General features: G+C 54.1%; 1 protein-coding gene and 1 long non-coding RNA gene across 9 annotated transcripts in view; both read right to left on the minus strand.

Annotated features, from left to right (window-relative positions):
- The window catches only part of PPP2R5C (protein phosphatase 2 regulatory subunit B'gamma), a 92546-nt gene extending 72899 nt beyond the window's left edge, over positions 1-19647 (minus strand). For 6 of the 8 annotated variants that reach the window (XM_037503886.2, XM_037503893.2, XM_037503887.2 and 3 more), the window contains exons 1-2: positions 8630-8956; positions 6948-7110 (exon numbers count right to left, since the gene is read on the minus strand). In XM_037503886.2, the coding sequence (XP_037359783.1) occupies positions 6948-7110; positions 8630-8815 (349 nt within the window). In that variant the 5' untranslated portion in view covers positions 8816-8956. Of the gene's footprint in view, positions 1-6947; positions 7114-8629; positions 8957-19161; positions 19228-19583 lie in introns of those variants that run through there. The other 2 variants (XM_037503892.2, XM_037503891.2) reach the window with 2 other exon arrangements.
- LOC129145306 (uncharacterized) lies at positions 1241-6941 on the minus strand. Its single transcript, XR_008550657.1, has 3 exons — positions 5939-6941; positions 5539-5759; positions 1241-4710 (listed from the first exon to the last, which is right to left on the minus strand). It is a non-coding gene; the product is annotated as an uncharacterized LOC129145306 (long non-coding RNA).
- Positions 19648-19876: the final 229 nt, after the last annotated feature.

Raw genomic sequence — 19876 nt, forward strand, 5'->3', positions numbered from 1 at the left:
TTTAATTTCAGGTATTTTGTTTCAAGTTAAAAAAATTAAAAACTACATTTTATGGGGACTAAGACAATTACTCAGATCTCAACCTCTTAGCTTTAGAGAAGGGAAAGGCACGCAGCTGCCCCAGGAGAGGCGGGTTCTGCGCTGAAGTGCCGGGAGGTGCGGCCCCTTCCCACCTCGGCAGTGTCCACAGCTACCAAAGATTGAAGTGCATGAAAAATCTCCTCACTCCTTCACACACACATCTAGACTTGTCCAAACCAGGCCCATCTTCATAATTCTTCACACAACTCCCCCTCTCCATTTGCCCCACTTAGGAGCAAAAGCAAAAGCCCTTTGGTTGGGAAAGATGATTCACAATAGCAGGAACCACCAAAGCCACTGGGGTCAGCAGCCTCATCTGTGGGCCTGGCACGCTGCACATTTCAGGGAACGAGCGAACCACTAGCACAGAACCGGGGTGCTTGGTGAGTCCTCCCTTACTAGCAGGAATGTAATTCTTAAAATAGCCATTAAGAAAATGAAAGTGACCCGGAGCCCTCCCTACGTGCACGGGTCCTGCAGGGCTGGAGGCTGGGGTTGGGGGGGAACACACATCTGTAACAGGCCAAGGGGCTCCCCTTCCTGAGGGGGTGCCCACATGAGACTGCTGCTGTGCACCAGCCCTGGCTTCCGGTCTGTCTTGAGCATCAGGTTCTGGCTGATGACCCTCGGGTTGGGTCAGCTCCGGACAGGGTGGCTCTCCTGGGGGTCGCCCCCTCAGGAGGGACACAGATCGACTCAGTGCAACTAGGCATGTGGCGGGCAGGGGGCCTGCATGGGGCCCAGCAGCAGGTGCTGACCACAGACCTGTGCTTTCAGATAGAGAGTGCTCTGCTCTCAGGCAATTCCGTGTTTCTCCTGGGACAGGGAAATGTGCCCTTCCCGAGACGGTGCTGCCAAGCTGGAAAGCAGCAATAAGGGGGGAAAGCCGGAATCTTTATATGAAACACAGACTAGAAGCCAAAGAAAAAGCGAAGACGCCTGCTGATGTATCTTTCCTGATGATCTCAGGTCAAAGGATCTCAACTTTAGGAGTGATTCCCCCCACGTTTTTGAAGTCTTATGCATATAAAGTAGTTCTTTAAAGAATGCAAAGACTGTAATTTGGAAATCACTGAGGGAAAAAACCCTTAAAGTATAAACAAATAAGCAACACGGGGAGAGAAATAAAAGACCTGAACACATTAAAGATAAGGTATATTTCTCAACTGGAAGCATAAGTACTAGAAATAAACAGATGTTAATTTCCCCCCAAGTTGGTTTATAGATCTAAAACAATTCTAGTCAAAATGCAGACGAGCCTCCCTATTTTTCTGGGCACTTGACAAAATGATTCTCAGTTCACCTGGAAGAAAGAAAGGTAAGAAGAAAACTTCTAACAAGAAGGGCTCCTCCTGCGGACGACAGAGCTTGTGAGTTTAGGCCACTGACAGCTCAGGAGGCCGACGGCGCCAAGTGCAGCCCCAAGCCAACACACACTTCTAACAGGTGAGGGTCGCGGTGAAGAACCGTCTTGAACCAGTGGAAAGGGGTGGAAGATTTGCTAGCTGGGTGTACGTGACTGGGTGTATGTGGGGAAAAATCAGTTTTAGTCTTCACCTGAGACCAAAATAAAAGCTGGCTGAGATGGTTAGTTAAATAGAAAAATCCAAGGAGCCTCCCCCTGCCAGAGTGTTAGAAGAAAAGGAAAGGGAATATAAATTTTCAAGCTAAAAAAGGATATTTAAAAATACTGAATGAACCTCTGAGGGATACTGCACACGTTTAAAGATTTACAAATTTCTGTATTTTCCTTCCAGAAAAGCAAAGCAAGTACAAATGCCACAAGTATAAGTTGATATCATAACTGATTAGGAAAAAACAAGAGCTACTATTTACATGGTTCAGTTCACAAGACAATTGTAACTGATCAGTAACTGCATGGAAAGGTCTTTTTTCTCCGGTCAATTCCACAATCATTTAAAAAAAATGGCAACTGCTCAATATTGGAGAAGACGTGGAGCTTTGCTAGCCAACCTACCAACCATGCGAGCCTTTCGGAAAAGAACCTGGCAATATGTGTCGATTCTTTGCTTAAGTAATCGTGCTTCCGGGAACCCATTCTAAAAATGTAGCAGCTGCGAGTGAGCATCGCATTAAAAATATTTATTTTTTTAAAGTGAGCTAAAATATACATAATATAAAATTGACCATGTTGGCCATTTTTAGGGCTCAGCTCAGTGGCATCAAGCTCATCCACACTACTGGGAAAGCTACCCCAACATCGGCGCCGGAGCCCCTTTCATCTTGCAAAGCTGACACTGTTCCGTTAGACACCCCCTCCTCTACCCTCGCCTCCCCTAGCCCGTCTACTTTCTTTCTCCTTGAATGTGACAGCTTTAGGGACCTCACAGAATTGTAATCAGTGGTATTAGACTTTTTGTGATTGGCTTATTTCACTCAGCACAGTGTCCTTCATGTTCAGTTATGTTGCAGCCTGTGTCAGGATTTCTGTCCTTTTCAAGGCTGAGTAATATTCCACCCAGTACAGACCATGTTGCTTTGTCCACTCTGTTGATGGGCACTTGGGGAACTTCTGCCTTCTGGCTGTGGTGAGTAAAGCCATGCTGAACTTGCCGGGGGGGAAGGTGCGCAGTATCTGAGTCCCTGCTTTCAGGTCTTCTGAGAATATGCCCAGAAGTGGAATTGCGGAACAACGTGGGGATTCTATTTTTAATTTTCTGAGGAACTGCCATGCTGTTTTCTACAGTGGTTGCATCATCACATTCCCATGGGGCATGAGGTGTCCAAGATTTTCCACATCCTTGCCAACTTGGTGCCCTCTGGTTGCTGGATAACCAATGTCCTAACAGGGTGAGGTGGTCTCTTGCTGTGGTTTCCATTTGCATTTTCCCATGACTGGTGACATGAACATGTTTGCATGGGCTTACTGACCACTGGTATATTGTCATTGAAGCAATATCTACTCCGTTCCTTCACTCCTTTTTAAATTGGGGTGCTTGTTTACTTGTTATGTTGGAGGAGCTCCTTCCATGTTCTGCATGTGAATCCTTGTCAGATATGAGTTGCAGATTTGTTTCCCATTCTCTGGGCTGTCTTTTTCCTCTGCTGATTTTGTCCTTGATGCAGAGATATTTTTAAGTTCTGATGAGATCAACTGACTTTTGCTGCCTGAGCTGGTGTCATCTCCAGGAAATCCCTACAGATCTAGTGTGAAGCTGTCCTCTGGCGCTCATGCACGTGGGTCTTGAGTTACAGAAATTCTTCTCCATAATCTGTTGGCTTGTATACCAGTACCATGGTGTTTTGAGTACTGCAGCTTTGCAGTCAATTTAAAACCAGGAAATCCACGATTTCTGATTTTGGTTGTCTTCTTCAAGATCGCTTTGGCTATCAAGGGTCCTTTCACAGTCCATGTGAATTTTAGAATGGATTTCTCTTTTTCTGGAAAACAATTTCTTTTTTTTTTTTTTAAAGATTTATTTATACAAGAGCCAGGGTACAGGTTAGAGGCGCGGGAGGGTGAGAGGATTCACCAGAGACAGAGTGGGGAGCAGAACAGGCAGATGGACCGAAGATACTGCTGAGGGGAGCAGCGGGCGAAGCAGAAGGGAAAACAATTTCATTAGGATTTTGACAGGGATTGCACTGAATCTACAGATGGCCTTGGGAATTTCTTAACAGTTTAAGTCTTTGACTCCATGAGCATACTGTTCCATTTATTGATAACTTCTTTAATTTCTTTGAGCAGAATTTTATAGTTTTCAGTGTTATAAGTCTTTTATCTCTTTGGTTAAGTTTATGCCTAACAGGGACATGTTCTTTTTGAGAGCATCACATTTTTATTTATGAGTTTACAATGCCAGAAACTACCTTAATGTCAAAGGGATTATCCCACATGAAATACATGCATCATAATACATTTACGAAACGAAAATATAAATGAAGAGGGCAGTATGTAGTTTTCTAGAAGCAGCGTGAGCATAACAAGAAATACTCAGCAAACGTCAAGAGCAGCCACTGCTGAGTGCTTACGGCCACGGGCATTTCTTCTTTCAGAAACTTCTCAGGGATGTTCAATATTGCTAAGATAGACATGCTACTTTCATGGCAATTTAAAGTAACAATTTTTAAGAAGACATCTAGATTAAGCTCTGCAGGGAGAATCCCTTAATGAAGGCTGCCTCTCAGGCAAAGGCTAAGAACAAAGGGTCGTGATGGGAAAAACTATGACACAAAAGACAGATTGTGGGGCATCAATGAAATCATGTACATAAAAGCACACAAACAAAAATTAGCCTGAATCGGGCCCAACAAACTGAACCAACAAACTAGAGGCTGTTGACTCCCTGTCTCAAGGAGCCAGTGATGGACTAACCTGTTCATGGCTCTGGTCCACGCACCCCTCCCCGTGTCCCACCAGCTCTCTGGCACCCGCACTGAGGAGCAAGGTGAGCCAGAGGAGGCACACAGGGCAGCCAGGTCAGTGGCGCAGGGCCGGCTGTCATCTTCTCTGGGGGCGGGGCCAGTCAGCACTGGACAGAGGCCGCTTGGGATACCTGGTCAAGTGGGCGCCAATGAACTCCCTCTCCCCGGGTGTCAGGGGAATGCACAGGTGCCACCCTAGGGGCAGTGTGGCACTCAGGAGGAGGCAGTGGGGCCCAAGCAGGACTGGGGTGAGATGCTACGTCAAGGAACAAGAGTATCAGAGACACACAATCCCTCGATGGCAGTGCGGGGTGTAGTGGGGCCACCCAAGGGGTCTCCACTTGCTCACCCCTCTGGGAAGTCCTCTTCCTCTGGGCCCAGCCCCTCCACTGCGCCTGGCACTCAGCCAGTGCGAACCAAGGATGAGCTGGCAGTAACGTCTGGTCCAAGTGTACCTATGTGTTAACCCCTTCCCTGTAGCAGCTAAGCGGGACATGCTGCCAACTGCTGGGTACCAACACCCCCCTGGACACACTACCCCTTTCCAGCCCCCAGTCCCCACTGCCACCTGTGACCAGCCTCACTAGGACCCCTGCTCCTTGCTCCCTTCCTGTGCGTGGCCGCGGTGAACGGTACAGCTCATTCCCAGGGCAGCTAGCAGAGAGATAAAAGTGTCAGAAGAAAAATGGCAAGACTCGACTCCGGTAAGAAAGTGACTGCGAGTGGTAGTGCGGTGAGTGAGAGCATAAGAAAGTCTTAAAAAACAGACAGCTTTTCATTAGATTAACAAGAGCTAATTCGAAGCAGATATGGAAAATACATAACCCAGTCACAAGAGTGAGAGAAACGACATACTGAGGAATAAATTTAGTGGAAAGGCAGAGACTTGTAAGAAAATACAATCTTATAAAAAAGCCAGAAAACAAGACTGAGGAAAATAAAGGAGCTGTATCAGCCTCGCAGACGGGAAGTGTCACGAAGGGGTCAGTCTGCCCAAACTAATACGTAACTGCAGTATAATTCCAGCCAATTCCTCCTTTTTTCTGAACTACACAAAGCATCTAAGGATACTTCAGAAGAGCCGGGGTGACCAAGGCACGTGCTGCTCCCCCGGCATGGACGAGACACTTCTCAGTGTCTCACACTTCTTCTCACACTCACATTGAGTGTCTCACACTTCTCACAATGCTCACCCCCCCCGGAGGTGAGCAGGTGGCACCCTCACCAGGGGTAAGGAGGGAAGGGACGAGGTTGGGAACAGGCTCAGACCTGGAGGGAGGCCGCATGGCCACCTAGGAGGAGATGAAGGAGGAGATCATGGATGTGGTGGGGCCTGGGGCACTCACCCTCAGGGGAGGGAGCCATGCTGGGGGAGCTGTTGGGGGATCAGCAATGGTTAAGAGAAGCCTGGCCCACCCAGCGGCCACCGGGGTGCTGGCAGGAGGGGCCCCATGCACCTCCCTTCACTCACCCACTGCACCTTCGGCCTGGGATGTGGGCTCCGGCAGAGTGGGGCTTGGTTTGTCTGATGCCAAGCCCTGCGTTCCTGAGCAGGGCCTAGGAGATGGTGGGCAGTGCGCCTGGAAGGCACTGCCACTCCAGGTGGAGGAAAGGGGGAAGGGGAGACAGGCCCATCAGAATGCCCGGGTGTGTGCCGCCTGCCACAAAGCTTCGCCGACTGAAGGCCAAGCTCAAGCCCGAGGCAGCAGCAAGTCGTGGGCTGGGCTCCCGTGAGCCAGGGGCAGTAGTGCCTCCCTGGACCCGAGCCTCCCGGCCCACAGGCACAGCCACCTGTGCCTGGCCCCCTGCGTGGGCGGCAGGGCTCCGCCTGAGTTCACTCACCCTGACGGCTCACCTCAAAGACCGTGGTGATGACCGTAAGGCACAAAAACATGACGTTTTCTTTATTTAGTAAAACTAGTGTTAATTTAGCAAACAAAGTTTTCAGGGATCCCACTTGACTTTAGGGTCCTTATCCTATTTTCCTTCAATTTCAAAATCTCCAACTGGAGACTCAGGGGTTGAACACCTGCAGAAGGAAAGGGGCGTCTGTTCTGTTGCGGGGGATGATGCACGGAGCGTCATCTCCTGACTGGACTCCAGTGAACACCTGGTGAGATCACCTGGCCGCCCATGGAGGACGTCAGTGAAGGACCAGGTCATGGTTCTGCTAGGCCCAGGCTCCGCATGGTGACTGCTTCCCAGTCGTGGATGGAGCGAGGAGAGGGGGGGACCATGCACGACTGGTTACATAATGACAACTAACAAGACTGATTTTAAGGCTTCCCTCTTTCTTTTCAGTGTATACCTGTATCACACTCACGATCAGATCTTATCTTGAGTGGCGCTGACACCGTCAGCTGGGTAAGCTGAGGCAACCCAGGCATCTCAGTGAGGGAGGAGAGACGCCGCAGGCTTGCCACCGCAGTGCCACCTCCCCGAGCGGAAATCCAACACTAAGAGGCAAACTGAGCGGTTACCTTTCAAGGACGGCAGCTTCTGGAGCTCTCTGTTATTGCTGATGCTGAACCGGGAGGAGTTCTGCCGCTTCTCCTTCTTCAAGATGGGCTGGGCCAGCGGCACTTTTATCTTACTGGACACTGCGGGCGGGGGCGCAGCGAGGCTGTTCTTCCTGCTGGGAATCTGCTTCCAAATAAAAACACACACGTGAATATGCCGGGCAGTCGTCGCCACGGCCCAAGTAGAGGATGGAGAAAACACACGCCTTTCACTCCAGGCCAGCTCCACGTGACGTTGACTCCTGTTCTCCCCGGGTTCCAGACAGCACGCCCCTCAAAACGCTGGACACAGACACACCTCATGTTTTCCACCAAACTTCTGACTTATAAATATCCACCAAACAGGCCGATGCTGTCAGCTCAGCAGCGACCCAGAGGTGGTCACGTCCTAGTGCCGGAGCCTGCCGGTTCCTTAATTCCCTGAAGTGAAGAGATTCGGGGCCCTGCGCAGGGCCGACAACAGGGGCATTAGGATGCTGCAGCAGTGCGGGTCTCGACAGCACAGGCCAAGGCCGCAGAGCCTGGAGTTGGAGCTGGCCTGGAGCAGCAGGGAGAGCCCCAGCCAAGGAGTGCGTGGCGTCCAGAAGCTGGAAAGGCACTTTCTTGCAGAGGCTCGAAAGGAACCAGCCTGCCCACATGGTGCAGCCACAGCCTCCCTTTAGACTGTGGTCCCCAGATTACAGACATAAGTTTGTGTTCTTTTAAGCCACTAAATTTGGAGGCACAGGACACGAACACGGCGGCTACCTCAGAGAACTTGGGATTGCCCCACCACAGCCCTCGCCCTCAGTGAAGGCTGACAGAACCTCGGCTCTGGCATCTCCACTTGTGCTCTCTCATCACCACCTGGGTGCACCCCTGTGCATGGCACCGACCACACACACGCCTACCCTCTGCGCCGACTTGCAAGCAGAGCGGCAGCAGCTGGAGTAGAAGCGGCTGAGCAGAACCCCAGAGCCTCACGGGCCTTAGACAGGCTGTGCTCGCCCGCCTGTCAGCTAGCCACCCGCAGACAGGGCACCGGCAGATCCTCGGGTCTGCCCACAGGGCCAGCGCCCACTGCCCACCTGGTCCAGAAAACAGCCGGGCCAGGCCTCCTCAGGCATGCAGGGTTCCCCGAGCACCAACCCAAGCCCCCCATTCACATGCTCATACCTGAGCGCAACTTTCACTAAGAAACAAGAGCTGCTTGCTTTCTAATAAGGTGCTTCAGGGGGCTGGGCAGACTTCCCAAGAGGCCAGACTCAGCCCAGCAGGTGGTGTCTGAGCCAGGAGGGCGGGGCTCCGTTTCCTCAGTCTGCAGCTTCTTCCTCAAAAAGCCAGGGGTTTCCTGGGCTCTGACTGGGGCATTGTCACTCTTCCCACCTGATCATGAATGCATGAACCCTGCTTCCCTAAACCCCACTATAACGCCTGTCTTCCACGAATTCCCCAAGGCTGGATGCCCCCAAGAAAGGCGGCTGCAGCCCAGTGAGGCTGGAGCTGCCTCAGAGCCCGCTAGTCTTAGTGAGAGTCTGAAGGGTGGCTGGAAGCCAAGGGAGAGTCGTGGGGGACCATGGCATGGGCCTGCAGGCCAAGTGGACGACAAGAGCCGAGGGGAACAGTGGAGGCTGAAGGGGCGGGGAGAATCCTCTCCCACTTGCCTGCTCTGAGATGGACAGGATAGGGGCTAGGCAACAGCCCTGGAGTGCAGGGATCTCGCTGACAGCCACCAAGGAGCCTCCGGGCTTGAGGACAGGATGAGCTGGATGTGCCCCTAGCCTGAGTGCCCAGAGGGCAACCTGGTCCAGGCAGATGGCATTTGGTGCCGCCTCTTCCCTCTTCTCCATGCTGACCCTTTTCTTCTTCCGTGACTCTCACCAAGACTTGTTCTCTGGTTTTCCTGGTTACTGTCTGCAAGCCTTCTCTAGCAGGTCGCCAGCCCCTGGTCAGGAAGACCCCCGTGCCCACTGGGGTTCTAGAAAGAGCACCTGGGGAAGGTGGGGAGAGGTGAGCAGGGCTGAGGGGAAGCAGGTGGGGAGAGCCTGTGGCAAGGGAGGCTGCTTGTCCGTGACCGGACAAGCCTTGAGGTCTAACCACACGTTTCCTGGCAATGCCGGGGAGAGGGGACTGCGCTAACCTTCAGGGGTGTAACCACAAGACACAGAACTGAGGGAAGTGACGGCAGTTCCCACCTGCAGCCCTGCGGACCTAGAGTGCAGGCCTGTGCAGGGGTGGAGCAGCACGCCCAGCCTGGCCCACTCCGCCCGCAGGTCCCGCGCCCCCCGGAGTGTCAACCCACAGGTTGCCCAATGTCCCCTGGGGAATCTGGCCTCAGTTGGTAGCCACACCCTTCATACACGTGCCCACTCAAACTCAAGGGGCCCCGCCAGACCAGCGGTGAGTTAGGACCACACAGGAGCTGCGCCCTGGCCCCGGGACGGCAGGTATGAGGAGGGAGGGCAGCTGCCTCGGGTGTGCCGGGCAGGTCTGTTGAAGGACACAGCACGGCCGAGATTTACAAACAAGATGAGAGACTGAGATTTGCTTCAAAATAACCACATGTGAGGAAAGGAGAGTGTGAGTATGTGTGTTTGTATAAAACCACGCTGGCCACGTAGGAAGGACTGCCAAAGGTGGAGAATGGGCCTCTGGGGGTTCACCCTGCCTCCCTGACCTCTGAGAAGGAAGGCAGCCTGGAGCTGGCATCTTAACAAAGCAGCCGCTGCCTCCAGACAACAGTCAACCCAGCTGCCCTGGTTTTTCCCCAACCATATCTTAGTCTGTTGCCCAGATGTTTCTTCCTAAGGCCGACGTCAGACTCCTCTCTACTCAAAGGTCATCCGTGCCTCCCTACTGCCCACAGGAGCATCCAAACTCCTCAGGGTATACTCAAGGCCAGTCTCTGGCTGCCCTGGCCTGCCCTGCCCTTCCAGACTCCTGGCTCAGGCCCACCATGCCTGCAGGCCTCCCAGGCGCCCTCAGGCTCATGGATGCTCTGTGTCCTATTCCAACGTCTGTCCCTTGGACATGAAATGCCCTTGCCTCTTCCCAGGATTCTCCCCTCCCCCCAGCTCTGGAAACACTCAAACACTCAACCTCACATGCCAGTGAGACCTGGAGCATGCCAGCGCGCAGACACAACCACCCCTGGCGATTGTCAGGCCCCTGGCTCAGGAGCGCCATGCTCTGACCCTGTGTCTGCTACTACAAGGGGATGTGGACTTTTGGGAGCAGGACAGTGTCATCTGCCTTCACACAGCCACCAGTCCAGGGGCTGCCAAGTCGTCTTCCTACAACCTAGGTCTTGACTCCTAAATCCTGCCCTTCACACCCTTGCTTCCAGGCACAGACACATTCTGCTCTCCAGTAATCCCAAGCTGCTTGTACTCCTTAAAGAGCATTTTCACCAGCATGGCCCCAGCATAAGCACAGACCCTGAGATCAGAGGAGCAAGACTCAGCCAAGGCCATCCAGTAGGGACAAGACAGTGTCTCTGACATGCGGTGCTGGGACACCAGGACATCCATATGCAGGAGAGAGCCAGATCCCTACCTCACACCCTATACAAAGAGTAACTCAAAACAGATCAGTGACTTAAGTGTGAAAGCTGAAACTCTTAGAAGAGAACAGAGGAAATCTTTATGACCCTGGATTTGACTGGAGTTTCTTAGCTATGACACCAAAAGCATAAGCAATAACAACAACAACAACAAAATTGGACTTCAAGAATTTATCAACTTTTGTGCATCAATGAACACAAAGAAAATTAAGAAAATTAAGAAAATTAAAAGAACTGAGAAATTAAAATAAAAAAGCAAAAAGAAAATGCACAGAATGGGAGAAAAGACTTGCAAGCCAGACACCTGTGAGAGTCCCGGGTCCAGAATGTGTTCAGAGCGCTGACGACAGAGAGACAAACCACTCAGCTGAAAAGCAGTGAAGGACTGATGGACAGCTTTCTGAACACACAAATGGCCAGCGCACTGGGGCTACTGGGGAAGTGTGACACAAGCCGCTGTGATGCAACAACCGTCAGGAGGATGTGCAGAAACCAGAGCCCCACACGCCGGGGGAGGGCATGAGGAGCACTGCTGTGGCAAACAGCTTGGCAGGTTGAACATAAAGTCACACACGACGCAGCAACCCCACTCCTAGATGTACGCCCCGAGCTCAAGCAAAAACGAAACGAGCTCAAGCAAAAACCCACACTCTGGCTCTCCCTGAGGCGGTATTCTCCATGACCAGGCTGGGATGACCAAACACAACGTATTCTACCCAAACTGGAATATTCCATTCCAAACCACAGAAAGGGGCAGAGCGCTGACATGGCCACGGCACGGACCTTGAAGAGGCTTCTGCGCACACACTCTGGTTCCATTTACCTGAAATGGCTGTGGGAAGAAAATCAGAGATCAAGAAAGCCAGGGGCCTGGGGTGGGGGTGGGGGTGATGAAGCCTCACTGCTTAAACAGGCAAGGGGCTTCCTTTTAGAGTAAGGAGAACATTCTGAAACGAATGGTACATTTTGTCTTACGTGTATTTTACTGCATGTCTTTAAAACGGTATCTTGTCTGTGCTTGTCTGGAGAGGCCCCCTCCCATCCCAGGCAGAGCCAGGGGCTCCCTTCTCCTGGGTCCCCTGCTGACCTCTCCCACTCACCGGTGCAGGGGGCAGGTCACCACCACAGAGGCAGGCAGCCCTGGCCCTCTCAGGGCTGACGCCACACACAGCGAGCGGAGTGCCGGGCATACGTGGGTGGGTGGGTGGACAGAGACGGTGAGGGGTGACTGGGCTGAATGGCGAGAAGCGACAGGTATGCCTCCTGGTTTAAGTAAACACTGGGCTGTATCTTGAAATCACACAAGGATTCTCTAAAGAAGTGCTGCGTAGGCGCTTGACTGGGGTGAAACCTGAAGCAGACGACTTCCTCCTGTCCCCCATGCCTGGAATGGAGTTGTGTGCAGTTGCACAAGGTGAGCAGTGCCCCGGGATGTGCCTGGCCTTGCACTTCTGTCTCCGGGTTATTTCTTAAACCCAAGTCAAATGCCTGAGCTTTTCCTTCTACTGAAAGTTCCTGAAAGTGGGTGCCCCCGGGGGAGGTGGGGTTCTTAGGAAGCAGGAATGCCCCCATCACGCAGCTTGGGGACCAGATGAACCACCAGGAATACCCATCAGCCCTTCCAAATCGCAGCCATGCTGAGAGAGTGAGAGCTGGGCCTTCCCTGTGAAGGGCCTCTTAAAGAAGAACGCAGGGTGGGGGCTCACAGGGCGGGTGCTGGGGCTCAGAGGGGGAGGAAGGGCAGCACATGGAGGTGCAGAGGAGAAGGGCACTGTCTGCCTGGGGCTGGAGGCTGCTTCCGAATCCTTCACAGCAGCCTGTGCCCTGAGCTGCACCGCCTGAGGGAAGCAGGACTGTGGGGCTCCCCTAGGCTCAGGAGAACGTGGCCAGGTGCTGCCTCTACTTGACAGCTCCCAGCCCCTAACTCCTACACAACCAGGCAGCAGCCCCCAGTGTTTGGAGAGAGGAAACTGCAGGTGGAGGGTCACAATATCGGCTGGGTCTCCGCATTCTTGGACATTTCATTTAATTCAAGCAACGGAATCTGCAAGTGGCCTGAGACTGAGCCCCGTCCTAGACGTTTCGCATGCGAGGATGGCTGGACTAAATGGGCATCTCCCTCCAAGCAGACACCCTGGTTCTCAGACTTCACAGCCAGAAGTGCTAGGTGGTGTTTGACTGGGCAGGGCCAAATCACTGGTCTCGGCTGTTTTTAGATGGCAAGTGGACCCAACAAGAGAGGAATGCCTTGAACTGCTGGTGTCCACTGCCCACCGAGACCCACAGGGCAACAATGGCGCCCAGTCTCTCACCAACACTTTTTCTAAGTACAGATTCTGATTTGGATTCCCCTAGGCCAGGGGTTGGCAAGCTCAGGCCCTTGGGTCAAATCTGGTCCCTGACCCGACTCTGCATATAAAGTTTTATCGGGACGCAGCCCCTTCTTTTGCATACTGTCTCACTGCAACAGCAGGGCCCAGCACTTCTGACAGAGTAAGACTGCGCGGCCCGGACACCTAATACATTTATTGTCTGGCCCTTTACAGAGAGAGCCTCAGGCCAGCCGCTCCTGGCTGAATGAGGGATGAAAGGAAGACTGGAAGAAATTTCCCCCATCGAGGAAGGCCATGGACTCACACTGGTCGAAAGGCCCGGGAGTGCCAGATCCCAGTGACAAGGAGGGAGAGGACAGTTGCAACCTTCAGTCACAGAAAGATCTGCACAGGGACTTGGTGCATCTAAGGACAAGTGCCTCAGCAGATGTCGGTAGGGTAGAAAGCAGATGGAGGGGTGGGACGGACAGCAAGGCAGAGGCAACTTCCATCTGGAAACCACAGAGGGGGATGGGGCTGGAGGGACCTGCAGGTGCTCTGCCCCACAGTCAGCAGAGGTGCAGGGGGTGCAGGCTGAGCAAGAGAAGGGGATGAAGAAGAGATTTCTGGTCTGAATACCAATGTGTCCATGGTCACCGAGCCATGTGCCGGCACAGTGAACCAGGGGCTTGGAAGGAAGGAAAGCAAACCATCCAGGGAAATCCAAGGCTGCTGGGGGACTCCTGCCCTGTGCAACAATGCTCTCAAATTCTGGCCTAAGAGCCAGCTCGGCTCAGGGCCACGAAGTAGCAGTCAGCTGACAAGTTCCCCGAGGCCCAGGGCCTCATCCCGGCTCTACAGAGACAAGGCCTCTCCACCCCAATTTTATCCACTTCCTTCTCTTGCCTACTTGTATGTTTTCTTTTCCATAAAATGTAATCTGAAACGTGCTCTTTCACACCAAGAGGAGTGACAGCACCCCCACATTAGAATTCCCTGGAAACACTGCTGGTCAGTCCCTAAGCAGCTCCATCCACCAGAACGGGCTTCCTGTGAAGCGGGGTTTCCGTGTCCCCGTCCAGGTGAGGCACTTCAGGCACCGCCCCGCGGGCAGTGAGGGTAAAGACTGAGTTTTCAAACTTCATTTTGTTGTCATCTGCTGGAAGCGAAAGGCATGTGGCTTCAGGCTAGCACCTGCACAGCCCAGGCCCGTGCCCCTAGCTGCAGGTCTGGCACACCCGCTGGGCAAAACCAGACTTGGGGAAGCTGGAAGCTCAAGCCGGGAGCTCAAGCTGGAAGCTCGCCTTCCAAGAGTGTGCTAGGAGTGGGAACCCCATGTCCTCTAAGCAAGACAGCACTCCCCCTGCGCCCAGAGACAGCTGGGCCCGCTCTGCCTGCCCCCGCCCCCGCCTGCGAGAAAGGAAGGTGGTGTGGGCTTGTGAGTGCTTCTGAGGATCACCCGCTGAGGAAGGGAACCTTTGCTGGAGAGGGGAGCACGGCTGCCTGTGCCCGCCATGTGGCCCACCCACCTGCCTTCTGGAAGGCTTGACCAGCTGACCTGCTGTGCTGTCACTTGAAGCACCTGACCTCCCGCGGCAGGTTCATTACAGGAGACATATCTGTCTTGTCTCAGGGTTAGTGAAAGGGGCCGGGGTCACTCCCGGGTCCCCCGAGTGTCCAGAAACAATAGGAGTCGCACATCATGGGAAACAGGGAAAGGTTCTCAGCAGGTGAGGACACCACGGGTGAGACTCCCCCCAGAGCGCACAGCTCTGACAAACGTCTCCCCCACCCCCAGTGCCCATCTGACAAGACATGTTAAAGTATATACGTATAGTCTACCAAGAAATAGTCCTAAAATAAATTTAAAATAAATACAAAGCACAAGAGAGCACACTGGAAGCCTTCTGCTTAAGGAAATTCCACTGTAGGACACTTGCCTTAAACTAAGACCGTAGGAAACTGCTTTTCCCACTGACCTCTGGTGGGATGTGAAGGCAAAGCCAACACAAAACCAAAATACTTGTCTTAAAGCTTTTGGAGGATGTTAGAAAAAGACCTAAGAGCCATGATCTCTGCTTTAGCAAAATGCTATTTGCTTAAAGCAAATTATACTGAATGATCCAAAAGGTGGTAACGAAATAAACCTATTAAGATAGACTCCCTTTGCTTCCCCAGCTGCTGGATGTGCCAGAACACACTGCACAGCGACGCGCAGGAGTTGCTGAAAACAGTTGTATTCCATTAAAATACGTTGTTTATGTGAACACACCCATCAGCACATTACTTCTGATGAATGAACAACTTAAATCTTTCTACTTTAATTTCTAGGCTTTAAATTTCAATTTAACATTTAATCAGTGAGGGCTGGCAGACAGAGCGGACCCACCCAGACAGAGCTTGCTGGCTCCTCCCCAGTTCTCAGAGGGTAAGGGTGCCTGGCAGCCTCAAGGAAGGCGCTGTCACACCCAGGTGGTGCATGCCAGGCGCGACTGTCAGGCAAATGCATGCATGCACTGTAGGGCAATGGTCCTGGCAGGTGAACCTTAGGCAGTGCCCAAGGGGGAAGTTCCAGGGTGACAGGACCAGAAGGCAGGACGCCTGGCCCAAGGCAGTGGATCCACGTGGGCTCCGCCCAGTGCCTGGGACAGAGAGGGAGCTAGAGAGGTGACAGCTCCAGGAGGGACCCACTGCTCCCCGACCCCCCCAGGGCAGTCGCTCCCTGGCTGCCTCCTAACTCAACCCCCACCAACACCTTCTAATCTACAAGTTAGGCCCCTGGCTGGGCTCCAGCAGCAAAGCCTAGGTCCAGCGGCTGGAAAACAAACCAAGACAGACCCACTGAAAGCAGGAGCTCCATTTGCTCCATCGTGGTGATGTGACTTTCCTAAACAGCCAGAGATATTATTCCTTGGGTCCTCTGAGTGTCACTGGAGGCTAGTTCAGAGTTGTGTGGAGGGAAAGTTGGGAAGACAACGGGGCCAGGGGGCACCCGAAAGTTGAGCTCAGAACTCAGCCTTCAGACAGTGACTTCTGGGCGAGGGGAGTTGGGGACGCTGCTCAGGGGTGATGACCACAATTGTCCTCCCAGGAAACACATCATCAAGAGCTCACTCCCGCTAAACAGCAGTGACCCATAAGTCAAAGACATGTTGGAAACTGTTTTTCCTGAAAAGGTTACGTTAATGGGTAGCAGGTGTTATCATTAGCTGAACTGCGTAAATATTAAAAAATTTCAGCTTTACTTCATGAAGCTATGCTCCACCGCCTGTACCTGCGGAGACCTGGGCAGTGCCGGGGTGGGGGTACGGGGACAGCCTGCAGGGGAAAGGAGCCAGGGCTGAGGTGGGAGGCGGCAAGACTAGCCAACAGGCTGGAGGGAGCTGTTCAGCTCTCTCCTCGGCCACAGATGTTTCATAAGAGTTGCTGTGGAAACTTGCAGACAAACCCCAGCAAGGCCACATACCCGGAGCCTGGCAGTCTTGGGCTGAGCACAACCCACGTTGCAGGATGCAGGAGCTCCTGTCATGACGTAGCTCTGGGCACAGCTAATAAGCTAGGAGACAACAGTGCCACCGACACCGTGGCCTGGCCTGACTCTCCCAAACGGGCCTCAGAGCTCTGAGCAGCTTTTAAGATTCTAAACAGTCATGCAACGTGCCTGGTCTGCACCCACAGACCTGGATGTTACCCTGAGAGCAGCTGCTCAAAGGTGAGCTCCCTCTGTCCATTTCCACAGGTTCTCCCGGCACCAACCTCTCCAGGAGCCCACCTGCCCTCCTTCCCTGCATGCGCCGAGAAACAAGGTGGTAGCAGTGTCCTGCATTAGGCTGACTTCTAGGGCGCATGCGGCTACGCAAGTCAAGATGAAACATTCCATTTGACAGAGAAAAAAAGAAAACTTCACTTGTGCATTATCAAGGAGTAGCAACTTCTTGATAATGACAAAAGTTATACAGCAGCAGCGATGACCCTTAGAGGTATCTCACGACGTTGAAAGATGCAGCCCACCATCCTCTCGGGAGGGAGTGAGCCTGCCCTGCCCTGCAGAGTAGACACGGCCAAATCCAACACTCGCCAAGTCACACGAGAGAGACGGGGGCCGGGGCGACAGAGGCAAGGGCCGTGTTCGTAGCCAGCGGGAGCGAGCATGCCAACTAGCTAAGTCCAGCGTGGAAGGGCCACCCAGACCACGCCATCCTGCCTTCTTGGACGTCACATTCCTGCCTACAAAATCCAAGCCATTGGGACCCACTTTTTGCTTAGAAAATTGCCCTGCAGTGGGCGCTGGCTCCCTTGCTCTGTGAGGACAGATAGGGGGATTCCATTCTGCGGACCTCTCACCCCCTTGACACAGGCATCGAGTCTGCCGCCACCAAGTTCCTGAATGTTCCCTCTATTGTCTTGACTTTCCAAGTGGGCTCCTCTGGCATGGGCCTGTCCTGCTCTTCTCTGGGCCTGTGGAGCCCCAAGGGGGTGACTGACCTGTCAGGCTGGGAGGGACGTGAGGCGGACAGGCCTGAGCACACCTCTTTGAATGGCATGGTGCAGAGTAACATGGAGATGGGGGGGGGGCAGTGATGGTTTAGTTCAACCGCGTGAGTCACACGCCGTTGGTAAGTGGGTGGAACCAGAAGCCAAGAAGTGAGATGAAGACGGGGAGAGATATGTGAGCAGGGTAAGGGGTGGCTCAGCGGCAAGGCGAGAGCGGGAGCCTCGAGGCGTGTTCCCACACAGTGACTCACACAGTAAGGGGCCAAGGTCCTGCTAGCAGGCCTGGCTTCCAGGGGCAGCAGGGAGGGCCACCCCATCAGGATGTGTCAGCAGTGAGCTCAAGTGCTGTGCTCCAGCACCTACCCAGTAGCGCAAGGAGAAATACAGAAAGACATGTGGGCCATCGCAAGGGACACCGCAGGCCTGGGCAGGGGCGAGGCTGGTGGATGCAGCATTGCCCTGACGTTGCCCCTGTGGCTGGGGCTCTCCCAGGTGCAGACTTAACATTATTCACCCTGGCAGCCAGACTCTTTCTACAAAGACAGGAATGCTCGGACCATGCACGCTGATCATCCTTTGTGATGGTAACACAAAAAGGAGACAGGCCTGTGATAGAGAAAGGTCTGGACGCAATAGGGAGTCTTAGCAGCTTTAATGAAAGATCCACAAACCAAAAGAAAAGAAAAAATACTCCCGTGGAGAGACTAAATTCCATCTAATCAATTCCATGTAGAGTGACACCGTGGATGTCAGTCAGTCAAATGCAAAATGCCACATAAAACTTGATTGTCTGCTATAAAAAGTGGGCAGGGAGAGCCTGGCACAAATAATCCTGAAGTATTGGTATTTAAGGAACCTTTGAGTTTGTTGCTTTTTGCTTTGGGAGGGCACGGGATTTGCTGGAGTAAAGCACCTGCTGAAGAGGAGTGAGGCGGAGGACATGCCAGCCAATAGAAGACAACAACCCGAGGCTGGGAATGGATCAGACCTCTCACCGTGTTTCCCCGACAGAACCCAGCCTGTTCTCAATTGGCTCACAGGAAGGGGACTGACACTTGCAAATTAATGTCGTGTGATAAGCTCAGAGGCCTCACAAGAGCCAGCCCTGAAGACACCACTAAAGAAGCAGTTTCTCAGCTACCAAAGGGCCTGTTGGCTCTGCCCAGGCCCACTGGGCTGGGGGACCGTGTGCCAGGAGCCTAGTGCCACAACTGTCTCAAGAAAGGAAAGGCAAATGCGCCTCTGCAAGTGTTCTCATGGCTGAGGGGGGACCCCCTGGGATACCCGCCCCTCATTATTCCAGCTTCCTCAAAGACCCCAAGGCCAAGAAGTCAGAAGCTGCAGAGAGAGAAAGTGGGAAAGAGGGCAGAAGACAGCACAGAAATATCAAAACTACATAAACCAAAATATGCCGACGCCGGGGGAACGAGGCTAACGGGCCAGACAGACACCAGCGGTGGAAGAGGAAGCCAGCCGTGAAGCCTGCACCCAGGAACACAGGCCACCAGCCCCTGGCCAGGGAGGAAGGGGCTGGTCTGAAACCTAAGAGGCAGGTGGGGGAGCTGGCACCACCAGTCCCTGCAGGAGGGCAGTGAGATTTGGGGAAAATGACCCTAAAAATAGGTGCATCGAAACATCCTATTTTCTCAAAGCAGAATAATAAAAACCCGAGTCACAGAAATTGAGAATTATGAAAAGGCAGCAGGAGAAAAACAAAATCGCCCGCACTGGGGGACCCTTCAGGAGCCCCAAGGTCCCGTCACCCTCCAGTTTCCTGCCCCAGGGTGAGACGTTCCTGCAGGACGGGAGGGAATAACTGAAAAGTTACCTCAGATTCTACGGTGTCTGGTCCTTCTTTGGAACTTTTCCCACTTTTCCCTGCTTTGGGCGGTTCCTGGGAAACAGCAAGAAAACCAATGAGGCTTCCCGGAGCCGCGCCGCGCCCCGCAGCCCCCGCGCCGGCCCGGCCGGGTGGGGGGCGGCTGCTCGCGCGCCCCGCGCGTCTCCCGGGCCGCGGGGTCGGGCTCGGCGCAGAAACAGACATGGAGGCGCGCGGGGCCGGGCCGGGCCGCGGCGCCACCTGAGGCAGCAACGGCCCCGCCGCGGGCGCAGGGCGCCGCCCGCCGCCCGCCCTCGAGCCGCCCCCGCCGCCCGGCCCGCGGGGTGCAGCGGCGCCCCCCGCCCGCGCCGCACCTGCCGCCCGCGCCCCGCCGCGCCCCGCCCGCCCCCGCCCGGGCCCCGCCGACTCACTTTCTCCTTCTTGTTTTTATTCGGCATGGCTGGAGCGGGCCGCCGCCGCCCCCGCCGGCCCCCCGAAGCAGCGGCGCCCCCGCCCCGGCCGTCGCGCCCGCCCGGCCGCCGCCGCCGCCGCCCCCGGGGACTGAGCCGTTCGCGCGCTCGCGCTCGCCTCTGCCCGGCTCCTGAGCTGCGGCGGCCGGGCGGCGGCAGCGGCGGCGGCGGCGGCGGCGGCGGCGGAGGCGGCGTCTCTCGCCCCTCCCCCGGCCCGCCGCGCCCCTCCCCCCGCCGGCCGGCCGGCCCGCCCT

Source organism: Talpa occidentalis, unplaced genomic scaffold (assembly GCF_014898055.3).
Source record: "Talpa occidentalis isolate TD23 unplaced genomic scaffold, MPIMG_talOcc4v2.1 talOcc4.11, whole genome shotgun sequence".
Lineage (NCBI taxonomy): Eukaryota > Metazoa > Chordata > Mammalia > Eulipotyphla > Talpidae > Talpa > Talpa occidentalis.